Source organism: Stegostoma tigrinum, chromosome 2 (assembly GCF_030684315.1).
Source record: "Stegostoma tigrinum isolate sSteTig4 chromosome 2, sSteTig4.hap1, whole genome shotgun sequence".
NCBI classification, from domain to species: Eukaryota; Metazoa; Chordata; class Chondrichthyes; order Orectolobiformes; family Stegostomatidae; genus Stegostoma; species Stegostoma tigrinum.
In genome coordinates, this window is record NC_081355.1 from 89568331 (window position 1) to 89581694 (window position 13364).

Genomic DNA, 13364 nt, shown 5'->3' on the forward strand with positions numbered 1-13364 from the left:
AGTGGAAAACTCTCATGGTGCTGCATCCTGGGCTACTACTTCTTCATCTCCAGCTACCACTTCCCCCTCAGCGACAAGTTGTAAATCAGCTGTAGAGAGGTCTTCATTGTGGGATTCAAGCTGCTCTTCAACATCTTCACTCTGTACTTCTTCAAATCCAACTTGCTTTGCAAGATCAATATAATGTTTGTTGATTATTGGGAGCTCCTCTGATGGATGAAAGCCTTTAAAATCTTGAAAAAAATCTTGGAGACGCTTACGTCAAACTGCATGCAAGCAGTCCTTGCTGACATCATCCCAGGCCTCCACGACAATGTCAATTACATTCTTCATGTTAAAGTTCTTCCAAAATTAAAGAACACTGCCCTTATCCTCCTCAGGCTGCAATCAGCCTCTTAAATATGCTCCTTAAATAATAAAGTTTAAAAGCTGCTAATGCACCCTGATCCATGGTTTGAACGAGAGAAGTTGTGTTTGGGGGTAGAAATAGCATTTTGATGTTTTCTGTAAGCTCACCAATGGTGGAAAGATGGCTTGGCGCATTATTAGGATGAGGAGAATCTTGAAAACCACATCTTTTTTCCTGCAATACTTTCTAAAAACATGTTCCAAAACATCATCAAAGAGGTCAAAAAAAATTGTCCCATCATCCAACCTCTTTTGCTTATTTTAAAGTAGATGCCTAAAGTAGATTTAAGGTAACCTTTCAAGGTTCGCGCGTTGGCAGAGTAGAACATAACTACACGCTGAAGCCAAAATTGCACATGCTCAGGACAAAGCCCGCAAAACGATCATGTGATGTTGACGCATACTCCTCCGCGGTCCGAGTGAATCGCATTATCGCCAACATGAGTTTGCATTTTAGAAACAGCGTCCCCCATACATCAGTCACGTTATAGCCAATTTGTGTTGCCAGAACATGTGTTATAGCAGAACTGACTGTACTATAATGTTTAACTCTTGACGTTGCTCTTTCTTTCCAGCTTGGTCTTGATTCCATACCAATGAATTTGTACCTAAGTTGGCGTCTTGTGTGGCACCATTTTATACTCTTCACTCTACTCCTGCACTTGGAGTACAGGTGACAATAAAATCAAGATCAAATCAAAATGATAGACTTCAGTCAGACTAATTTCGCTCTGCTAAAGTTAGTGCATTGTTACTAAATTGTTAAGTTTTTGTCTAGCTATAAAACTGGGTTCTAGAATCGGTTATTCACAAAGTCTGGATTGAGCATTCAAAAGGTCTGGTTAGAAACCACTGAGGTTGATTTTGAGGGTCCTTGAGGGTTTTAATTCTACTGTGTTGTGAATGCAGAAATTAGGAGGCTGATTTGATTCAGCTGCTCTCTTTAAATTGTAACAGCTGGAACTGAGTAGGTGCCTGTTTTCCGGAAGCTCTCTCAGTATTAGGAACCTCTGTTATTAATTTGGCAACTTGTCAGTGACATGCTCACCAAACTGTACTCCTGAGTCTAATTTGGTTAGAGTATCCACAGGGATAAAGTTTCTGAGTTGGTGGAGAATGCAGGTAAATACCTTATTAGTGTATCCTCTGAGGATTCACTGGCTTCCCCCTCAGAGATGAAGGTGGAGCTTGGATTTTCCTTTGCTCCTGGTACTACCTGCAAAGCGGGCAGGATTAGTTGGAGAAGATGGTTTAGAAGGGTATGGACCATAAGCAAGCAAACGGGGCTACTTCTGTTTAAGAAACCTGGTGGGCATGGATGCGTTAGGCCGAAGAGCCTTTTTATGCGCTGTATATCTCTATGGCTCCAGTTGGAATGAGTTAACATTGATGGTAATGGGACAACAGCACAGCATGATGGAGCTTAGTGAGTTAGTTGTCCATTGGTGGTTCCCCTTAGCATATTAGCAGTTTTGTTCTTCCCTTGCTAGCTTTGCTATTTCCCCCTTTGTATGGAGTGAGGAGACTGATGTATACAACTATCTCCCCATCTGTTTTAGGCTTCTTAGACTGGGTGTAGTAGGTCAGTTTCTCCTGCAATAAGACAAAGAGATGGAATGAGTATGATGGAAGTAGATGCATGAGCAGTTACTGGTAACATTTAAGCGGGAAAGGTGCTGAGGTGTTCCGAGTGAATGAGTAAGACAGGAAAGGTTTGTAGTTGCTGAAAATGAGGTGGATGTGAGCCTTTGTGAACAGTCCACCAGTTTTGCGGAGGCATTTGCACGTGACAGGGTTAATGACCCTTCAAATGTTAGGTAGCAGAGAAATGGCAAAGCATAGGAAATCATTGAAGTTCTTGTGGCACTGCTAGGCATTCCTTTTAACACTGGAGACAGCACTGACTTGTGTTGTTATCTCTGTCTAGGTTAGCTGGGCCTGGTGGCAAGGCTTCTTTCTGTGGTCATTGACAAAAAGTACCATTTTTCTCTTCATCACCCTTTCTATTAGAAGCTGTCTTCCAGAATCGAGGAGTTAGCTTGAGTTTTCTTCTGTGTCCTGTCTTCTTGGTTTAGAAACAAGATTCACAGTGTGAACTGGCTGTTTACAGTTTGCATCATCAGAAGTGGTATCGAGCTGGGCTTCAAATATTGCAATAGAGGCATGGAAGGCTCCGGAAGTGGAATGCACTTTTGTCTCACTTGCCATAAAGCTCAGTGATGAACACTCCCAACATCTTTCTCACATTATTAATAAAGTGAGAACAGGAAAACTGTAGGTTAACTTGATTTTGACCATGGCAGATCTGATGCCATGAAATACCACCACATTTTAACTGCGAATGGGAAAATTCAGCGTTGTGTATTCCAGTGAGAATTCTTCAATCTGATTAGTTGAAGAACATCCTGCTGCTTTCCCTGGTCACAGAATTCACAGTTTTACAGAAGGTGGCACAACACTAGATCAGACACCAGATAAAAGAAAATCTCCACCAACAGGACTACAAAAAGTCAATCAGCAAATGTACACAAGGTCAACTGCAAAAGTTTGTTCCTTCAACATTTATAATAAAACTGAGGCCAATGTTCAAGGTATACATTTTAGCATTCTTGTATGGAAAGTGTTTTTAAAACTGACTGGCATATAAGTCGACTGAATTTGAGTTTATTATTCAGGATTAATACTCACTTGGCTGCATCTTTCCTTAGTTGTTCATGCTTCATCAGAAGATTTTTTCTCTCCTGGAAAGCCTTGCGGACCATATAACCCTTGTAAACGGCCTGGATTTTGGAAGCAGCAATGTCTTGAATTGCAGCAATTGATAGTGCTCCGTGCTCCAGCATGTACTGAATAACCTCCTGATGTTCTCCAAGCAAGGCATAATCAAGTGGAGTGAACCTGAAACACCACAGAGGGAATATTAAAATACAGAGTAAGATTTGTGTTTTGAACTTACAATTCCTTGTAATCAAAGACTGAACGAAGAAGGAATAACTTAACTAGCTTTAAAACATAATACGCAGCCATATTAACTACACAAACCTTTGCTTTCAAATTACACTTTGCATCATGGCTAAAACAGATTATCTCAAAGTAGGCTGCTTAACAAATACATCAGAACTAATTAAGGAAATGTCTCTAAATAGTATATTCAAACCAACCTAAAATAAATATATTTATTGGGATGTCAGGCCCTTTTCCAGCATTTGAATAACTTGCCTCAACCTCGTTTGCATTTCTGATCTGATCTATCTGACTAGACATTAAAAGAATACTGTCATCTGTACCTTCAAATTTTATCAGGAAATATTTGCTTAAGAAAGAAGCTTGTCTCGAAAGATTTGACACAGAAGGGGCGCGGAGGCATATGGAAAGAAGTGAAGGAGATACGTGTAACAGGCAGTGAGGAAAGAGATAGAAGGGAACACGCAATGACTGACAGGCTGAAAAGTTAAAAGACATGTTGAAGGAAAAGTGGGAGAGGTAATGAATAAAAGCCATGAAAGGCAGAGATGAAGGGGAAAAAAAGTTCATGGGAGGGAAGACTAAAGAAATACAGAAACAAAGAAGAGAAGCACTTTCATAAAAAGCAGTTATTTGTAAAGTTGGGCACAAGGATGTGAAAAATTGCAAATTTTGTCTCTATAGTTAGCTCTAAAAGACTTGGAAATGGATGTGAGTTTGCTTGCTAAGCTGGAAGGTTAGTTTTCAGACTTTTCGTCACTTTTTTTTTAATTTGAAAAAATATACTTTATTCGTAAGATGTACAAAAAATAAAACATATTTACACACCTACCCAGTCATGCAAGCCGCTCCGGGTAACCCAGGGGGCACATACACCAACTAAAGGAAAAAAACAAAGAAGGAAAAAAAAACAAAGCAAAGAAACCGCCCCGGCAGTCGTCACCCCGCACAGTCCCCGTTGGCCCCCTGACCAGTTGGGGAAGGCGCCAGCTGGGCCCAGTTACCAGACAGGGCTCTTTTTTCTATTCTGGACGAGGGGTTTCATATGGTGGTCGTTCCCCACCGCGCCTTGGCGGCGGCTGCCCCAAGCTATAGCGCGTCCCTCAGCACGTAGTCCTGGACCTTGGAGTGCGCCAGTCTGCAACACTCGGTCAGGGTCAGTTCTTTCAGCTGGCAGACCAGCACGTTGCGGGCAGACCAAAGAGCGTCTTTCACCGCATTGATGGTCCTTCAGGCACAGTTGATGTTGGTCTCGGTGTGCGTCCCGGGAAACAGCCCGTACAGCGCGGAGTCCTGCGTCACGGAGCTGCTCAGGACGAACCTCGACAAATACCAGTGCATCCCCCTCCAGACCTCCTGCGCATAGGCACACTCCAGAAGGAGGTGATCGACAGTCTCGTCCCCCCCAGCAGCCACCTCGAGGGCAGCGTGCGGTGGCGCAGAGATTCCGGGCATGCATAAAGGATCTCACTGGCAGAGCCCCTCTCACCGCCAGCCAAGCAATGTCCTTGTGCTTGTTTGAAAGTTCTGGCGATGAGGCATTCTGCCAAACAACTTTGGCAGTCTGCGTGGGGAACCACACGACGGGATCCACCCTCTCCTTTTCCCAAAGGGTCCCGAGGATACTACGTGCTGACCACTGCCTGACGGCCTTGTGGTCAAAGGTGTTTCCTCTCAAAAATTTCTCCACGAAGGACAGGTGGTACGGAACGGTCCAACTACTCGGAGCGTTCCGCAGCAACGAGGCCAGGCCCATCCTTCGCAACACCGGGGACAGGTAGATCCTCAGTAAGTAGGGACACTTGGTGTTTGCGTACTGAGGATCTACGCACAGCTTGATGCAGCCACACACAAAGGTAGCCGTCAGGGCGAGGGTGGCGTTCGGTACGCCCTTTCCCCCATTTCCCAGGTCTTTGTACATGGTGTCCCTGCGGACCCGGTCCATCCTCGACCCCCAAATGAAGTGGAAGATGGCCCGGGTGACTGCAGCGGCGCAGGTCCAGGGAATAGGCCAGGCCTGCGCCACATACAACAGTACCAAAAGCCCCTCACACCTGACAACCAGGTTCTCACCCGCGATGGAGAGGGACCGGAGCGTCCACCTGCCCAGCTTCTGCTTCAATTTGGTGATATGCTCCTCCCAAGTCTTAGTGCACGCCCCAGCTCCACCAAACCAAACACCCAGCACCTTCAGGTAGTCTGTCCTGACGGTGAAGGGGATGAAGGAGCGGTCGTCCCAGTTCCCGAAGAACATGACCTCGCTCTTACCCCTATTGACTTTGGCACCCGAGGCCAGTTCAAACTGGCCGCAGATGTCCAATAGTCTACTCACCGACCGATGATCGGTGCAGAAGACGGCGACATCGTCCATGTACAGTGAGGTCTTGACCTGAAGGCCTCCGCTGCCTGGGATAGTCATGCCCTTCAGGCTCACGTCCTTCCTGATGGAGGCAGCAAAGGGCTCCACACAGCACACGAACAAGGCAGGAGAGAGCGGACAGCCCTGCCTGACTCCAGATCTAACAGGAAAACTGTCTGATTCCCACCCGTTGATCGAGACAGCGCTAACGATGTTGGCATAGAGCAGCCGGATCCAATTGCGGATGCCCTCCCCGAAACCCAATTTGGAGAGGACGTCCCTCATGTAAGCATGAGAGACCCTGTCGAAGGCCTTCTCCTGGTCCAGGCTGACGAGGCAGGTGTCCACCCGCCTGTCCTGTACGTAGGCGATCGCATCCCTGATGAGCGCGAGGCTCTCAGCGATCTTCCTGCCCGGCACAGCACAGGTTTGGTCAGGGTGTATCACTGACTCCAGGACAGACCTGACCCGGTTGGCTATGACCTTGGCCAGGATTTTGTAGTCCACGTTCAAAAGGGAAATGGGATGCCAATTCTTAATTTCTTCCCTCTCCCCCTTCCTCTTGTAGATGAGGGTGATGATGCCCTTCCTCATGGACTTGCACATTTCCCCTGCCCGAAGCGCACTATCGTACACCTCTAGCAGGTCCTGGCTGACCAGGCCCCACAGAGCGGAATACAGCTCGACCGGTAAGCCGTCGCTTCCTGGAGTCCTATTCCTCTCCAAGGACTTGAGGGCTCTGGTCAGCTCGTCCAGGGATATCTGCCGGTCCAGCCACTCCCTCATGCCGTTGTCTAAGACCTCCGTGATAGACGACAGGAACGACTCGGAGGCCGTGCTGACCGTGGGCTTCGTGTCGTACAGTCCGGCATAGAAGGATCTGCTGATCCTCAAAATGTCGGGCCGAGACGACGTCACCGAGCCGTCGTCCTCCTTCAGCCAGCTAAGCACAGAGCTCTCTTTGTGCACCTTCTGAAAGAAGAAACGCGAGCACGTCTCGTCCTGCTCCACGGAGCGGACCCTGGACTGGAAGATTATCCGGGAGGCCTCCGCGGCGAAGAGCGAGGCGTGCTGGCCCCTCACCTCGCCGAGGTCCTCCGTGACATCGACCCCCATCAACTGCAGAAGGAGCAGGTTCTGCACCCTTTTCTGGAGTCGCGACAGCTTTCCCCGCCTCTCTCTTGCCTTCTGAACACACTTGAGGACAAAGAACCTCTTGATGTTCTCCTTCACCGTCTCCCACCAGTCGCCTGGAGATTCAAAGAGGGGTTTCACGGTTCTCCAATCGGCGTACTCCCTCTTAAGCTCCTCGACGTTCTCTGGGGTCAGAGTCGTTTTGAGCCTCCACGTCCCCTTGCCGGCTGGCTGGTCGTCCTGTAAGTGACAGTCGGCCAGCAGGAGGCAGTGGTCAGAGAAGAACACCGGCTCGACGCCGGTGGACCTGACCGAGAACGCCCGTGACACAAACAGGAAGTCTATCCTTGAGCGGATAGACCCGTCTGGCCACGACCAGGTGTACCTCCGCTGCGCTCCGTCTGCAGGGGTGCTGAAGACATTGAGCAGCTTGGCGTCCTTCACCGTGCCCATCAGGAATCTGGACGTGACGTCCAGTTGACTCCCCCCACCCGCTGTCCCCACGCCGGATCTTCCATCTGCATCGATGATGCAGTTGAAGTCTCCGCCTAGGATGACCGGCCTGGACTTAGCCAGCAGGGGTGGAAGCCGCTGCAGGACGGCCAACCGCTCACTCCGTACCGCTGGGGCGTACACGTTGATCAGCCTCAGGGGAGCGTTCCTGTAAGTGACGTCAGCCATTAGGAGGCGCCCCCCCCCCACCACCTCCTAAACTTGAGAGATGGTGAAGTTGCGCCCCCGCAGCAGAATAGCCAGGCCCGAGGAGCGACAGTCGTTACCCCCCGACCAGATCGAAGGCCCACAGGTCCAGGCGCCGGACCATTTCCCATATCTGCCGAGGTGCGGTATCCCGCACTCCTGCATAAACAGGAGGTCTGCCTTGACGGTGGCCATGTAGGCCAACGTGGATACACATCTTGCGGTGGACCTGACACTGCGCACATTAATGCTCGCAACTCGTACCCCCATTGTGGGCAGTGACCGCAGTACCCTCCCCGAGTCCAAGGTCCAGCCCCTCCATCTGTCCCTTCATGCCCATTGCCCGGGCTAACTGCTGGACGCTTTCCGGGCTCAGGAAACCGTCCATGCTGCCTTCCGGGTGGCATCCCCCCGTCAGGGGTGCGGAGGCAGGAGGGTCCGGCTCCGGGTCAGGCTGGGGACGCGCTGTTTCCTCCTTCCCGCCTGGAAGTTCCTGGGGGCCCTCTAGTGACCCAGCAGCACTTGACTGGGTGTCGGAGGGAGCCTCAGGACGCCTCCCGTCACCTGGAAGCGGGGTGCTGCTTTCCTTCTCCCTCGAGATCTTTAACTTCTGCTTCGGGTGGGCCCTCTCCGAATCCCCCTCGTCAGAGGAGCTCTTATAGCCCCCCTGTAGCTGCCTCTTCCCGCCTGATGGTTGCGGTTCCTGGGCCCGTCGACGCACCTTCCTCCTCACTTTCCGGACTGTCGCCTCCTCCATCGACTCTGGGTTGTCAGGGGGAGCGGAGCCTGCAGGGGTGCTTTGCTGGCCTCGGGCCCATCCTGCGGGGCTGGGCCCTCCTGCACATTAGTGGGGTCCTTGCTGGGCCCTGGTGCCTTCCTCTCCTCCGGGGGGGGGCTGGCCCCGCATTTCCCCTGCCGGCGACCTGGGCGTAGGTGGTACCCCGCCGCGGGCATGCCCTATAAGAGTGGCCCGCTTCCCCGCAAAGGTTGCGGCTTCTCTCTCGTGGGCAATCCTTTGCAAGGTGTCCCTCCTCCCTGCAGATGGTGGCTTTGCAGTCGGCCGCCATGTGACCTGACCTACCACAGGCATGGCAGACTTTAGGTTGCCCTGCATAGGTCAGGTAGCCCCTGCTCCCGCCGATCGCGAAGCTGGACGGTGGGTGTGCGACATTCCCGTCTGCGCCCATCCTCAGCGTCACCTTGACCTGCCTCTTACTCGTCCAGATGCCAAAGGGGTCCACGATGTCAGTTAGGTCCCCTTCCACCTTCACATACCTTCCGAGGAAAGTCAGGACATCAACCGCTGGCACATGCGGGTTGTACATGTGTACAGTCACCATACAGCTCCTCTGTGCTGGCATCACAAACAGTGGGACAGCGGTCAATACAGAGAGGGGGCCCTCACCTCCTTTCTCCTTGAAAACCTCCAGGAAGCGCTCGCAAAGCTTGGCACTCCTGAAGGTCACGTCGTAAAAACCTCCTCCGGGGAAATCCTGCAGGCAGTAAATGTCCACAGCAGCGAACCCACAACAGTCCAACAGGACCCTCTTCACGAAGAAGGTGCGGTCCACAGGTGCACCTTCATCCACCTTCTTTACAGAAACACGGATGGTGTTCCGGACCCCCTGACCTGGGGCACAAGCACTTGCCGCAGCCATCGTTGCAGGTTGGCTGCTCCCCTGAACCAGCGTTAGGTCGAAGCCAGCATTAAGATCCACTGGTCGCAAGGGTGCACAGCCAACCCGACGTCCTCCTTTCACCTCCAAGATAGCACTCTCCTCCTCTCGGTCCACAAGAGAGTGGGTCTTTATTGTGTTCGAGATGTAAGCTAGTTCACTGAGCTTGCCGGTTTGTTCCCAGATGTTTTGTCACCATTCTAGGTAACATCAACAGTGAGCCTCCGATGGAGTGCTGGTGTTATGTCCCGCTTTCTATTTATCTGTTTAAGTTTCCTTAGGTTGGTGATGTCATTTCCTGTTCTTTTTCTCAGGGGATGGTAGATTGGCTCCAAATCAATGTGTTTGTTGATGGAGTTCCGGTTGGAATGCCATGCTTCTAGGAATTCTCGTGCATGTCTCTGTTTGGTCTGTCCTAGGATGGATGTGTTGTCCCAATCAAAGTGGTGTCCTTCCTTATCTGTGTGTAAGGATACGAGTGATAGTGGGTCATGTCGTTTTGTGGCCAGTTGATGTTCATGTATCCTGGTGGCTAGCTTTCTGCCAGTTTGTCCAATATAGTGATTGTCACAGTTCTTGCGAGGTATTTTGTCGATGACATTCGTTTTGTTTGTTGTCTGTATAGTGTCTTTTAAGTTCATTAGCTGCTGTTTTAGTGTGTTGGTGGGTTTGTGGGCTACCGTGATGCCAAGAGGTCCAAGTAGTCTGGCAGTCATTTCGGAAATGTCTTTGATATAGGGGAGAGTGGTTATGGTTTCTGAGCCCGTTTTGCCTGTTTGTTTGGGTTTAGGATGCAGGAAATGACATCACCAATGCAGGAAATGACATCATCAACCTAAGGAAACCTAACCAGATAAATAGAAAGCGGGACATAACACCAGCACTCCATTGGAGGCTCACTGAAGATGTTACCTAGAATGGTGACGAAACGTCTGAAAACTAACCTTCCAGCTCAGCGAGCAAACTCACATCCAGAAACTCAACCTGAGCTACAAATCTTCTCAAAACTCGCTAGACTTGGAAATCTTTGGTATTTACTTTATTTTCAAATATAGTGGAGGTGACTTTCAATTTATCTATTATATGAGTGGCCATTTTCCATAGTGTGAAAGAGTTGCATGGTTGAAGTTCTAAGCAAGATATAGGAGCAAGAATAGATCTTTGAGACCACTCAGCCTGCTCCCCCCCATTCAATATATCCATCACAGCATTAAATATACTCAACAATGGGGTATCCACATCTACCAAAGATTCACAAACTTTTAAGTGAAATAATTTCTCCATAACTCAGTCTTGAGTAATCAGCTTTTTTTTAATCTTGAGGCTGTGCCATGTTTTAGATTCTTCAACCAGCAAAATAATCTTCAGTGATAATAAAATGTGAGGCTGGATGAACACAGCAGGCCAAGCAGCATCTCAGGAGCACAAAAGCTGACGTTTTGGGCCTAGACCCTTCATCAGAGAGGGGGATGGGGAGAGGGAACTGGAATAAATAGGGAGAGAGGGGGAGGCGGACCGAAGATGGATAGTAAAGAAGATAGGTGGAGAGAGTATAGGTGGGGAGGTAGGGAGGGGATAGGTCAGTCCAGGGAAGATGGACAGGTCAAGGAGGTGGGATGAGGTTAGTAGGTAGATGGGGGTGCGGCTTGGGGTGGGAGGAAGGGATGGGTGAGAGGAAGAACCGGTTAGGGAGGCAGAGACAGGTTGGACTGGTTTTGGGATGCAGTGGGTGGGGGGGAAGAGCTGGGCTGGTTGTGTGGTGCAGTTGGGGGAGGGGACGAACCGGGCTGGTTTAGGGATGCAGTAGGGGAAGGGGAGATTTTGAAACTGGTGAAGTCCACATTGATACCATTAGGCTGCAGGGTTCCCAGGTGGAATATGAGTTGCTGTTCCTGCAACCTTCCGGTGGCATCATTGTGGCAGTGCAGGAGGCCCATGATGGACATGTCATCTAGAGAATGGGAGGGGGAGTGGAAATGGTTTGCGACTGGGAGGTGCAGTTGTTCGTTGCGAACTGAGCGGAGGTGTTCTGCAAAGCGGTCTCCAAGCCTCCGCTTGGTTTCCCCAATGTAGAGGAAGCCACACCGGGTACAGTGGATGCAGTATACCGCATTGGCAGATGTGCAGGTGAACCTCTGCTTAATGTGGAATGTCATCTTGGGGCCTGGGATAGGGGTGAGGGAGGAGGTGTGGGGGCAAGTGTAGCATTTCCTGTGGTTGCAGGGGAAGGTGCCGGGTGTGGTGGGGTTGGAGGGCAGTGTGGAGCGAACAAGGGAGTCACGGAGAGAGCGGTCTCTCCGGAAAGCAGACAGGGGTGGGGATGGAAAAATGTCTTGGGTGGTGGGGTTGGATTGTAAATGGCGAAAGTGTCGGAGGATGATGCGTTGTATCCGGAGGTTGGTAGGGTGGTGTGTGAGAACGAGGGGGATTCTCTTAGGGCGGTTGTGGCGGGGGCGGGGTGTGAGGGATGTGTTGCGGGAAATACGGGAGACGCGGTCAAGGGCGTTCTCGATCACTGTGGGGGAAAAGTTGCGGTCCTTAAAGAACTTGGACATCTGGGATGTGCGGGAGTGGAATGTCTTATCGTGGGAGCAGATGCGGCGGAGGCGGAGGAATTGGGAATAGGGGATGGAATTTTTGCAGGAGGGTGGGTGGGAGGAGGTGTATTCTAGGTAGCTGTGGGAGTCGGTGGGCTTGAAATGGACATCAGTTACAAGCTGGTTGCCTGAGATGGAGAATGAGAGGTCCAGGAAGGTGAGGGATGTGCTGGAGATGGCCCAGGTGAACTGAAGGTTGGGGTGGAAGCTGTTGGTGAAGTGGATGAACTGTTCGAGCTCCTCTGGGGAGCAAGAGGAGGCGCCGATACAGTCATCAATGTACCGGAGGAAGAGGTGGGGTTTGGGGCCTGTGTAGGTGCGGAAGAGGGACTGTTCCACGATATCTACAAAGAGGCAGGCATAGCTGGGGCCCATGTGGGTGCCCATGGCCACCCCCTTAGTCTGTAGGAAGTGGGAGGAGTCCTTACCGGTTCTTCCTCTCACCCATCCCTTCCTCCCACCCCAAGCCGCACCCCCATCTACCTACTAACCTCATCCCACCTCCTTGACCTGTCCGTCTTCCCTGGACTGACCTATCCCCTCCCTACCTCCCCACCTATACTCTCGCCACCTATCTTCTTTACTCTCCATCTTCGGTCCGCCTCCCCCTCTCTCCCTATTTATTCCAGTTCCCTCTCCCCATCCCCCTCTCTGATGAAGGGTCTAGGCCCAAAACGTCAGCTTTTGTGCTCCCGAGATGCTGCTTGGCCTGCTGTGTTCATCCAGCCTCACATTTTATTATCTTGGAATTCTCCAGCATCTGCAGTTCCCATTATCTCTGAAACAATCTTCAGTGTCTCCTCTATCAATCTCCTTCAGAATCAATTGCCTTCAAATCCACATTTGTTGTGGAGGATGGAAATGGCTCAGAATGTACCCTAGCTGGGGAATTTCAACGTCCACACTAAAAATGGCTTAGCAGCAGCGCTACTGATCGAACTGGTCAAATTCTAAAGGACAAAGCTGGCGACTTGTCAATCTTAATGAGAAATCTTTAATTTCATTTCTTTTACTATTCTGTTAAATGATCTGTACATTCCTGTCCCACTGTCCCATCATTGTATACATTACACTGTTCCATTGCTTCAACCTTTGTCTTTGAAAATCTCCTTTCACTTGAATTCCTGTATTAGTTTAAAATCCTGTCCACAATCCTAGTTATAACATTGGCCAGAATATTAGGCCTGGCCCAATATAAGTAGAGCTATTCCAACTAAATATCTTTCTCTTCCCCGAGTACTGATGCCAATGCTCCATGAATTGAAACTACTTCTTCCCACACCACTTTTTGAGCCACACATTTAATTCGGTAATCTGCTTGACCCCGTGTCAATTGTAATGAGGTTCAGGTAATATTCCACTGATGATCACCTTTGAAGTTTTGTGTATTAATGTGTATCCACCTAGAAGATGGCAGCATAATGGTAACATAGTTGGGCTACTAAACTAAATTTCAGGCAATGCTCAAAGTGCCATTGATTCAAATCCTACTGTGACAATTGGTGGAAACTGAACTCAATTAATAAA

At 49.9% G+C, this 13364-nt stretch overlaps 1 protein-coding gene across 7 annotated transcripts in view; it reads right to left on the reverse strand.

Annotated features, from left to right (window-relative positions):
- Positions 1 to 13364, reverse strand: part of invs (inversin) — a 301666-nt gene that overhangs the window by 92821 nt on the left and 195481 nt on the right. For all 7 annotated transcript variants that reach the window (XR_007249558.2, XM_059655375.1, XM_059655369.1 and 4 more), the window contains one exon: positions 3097 to 3306. Coding sequence is in view for 6 of the 7 variants with exons in the window: in XM_059655375.1 (XP_059511358.1) it covers positions 3097 to 3306 (210 nt within the window). In the remaining variant the exon portion in view is untranslated. The remainder of the gene's footprint in view (positions 1 to 3096; positions 3307 to 13364) is intronic.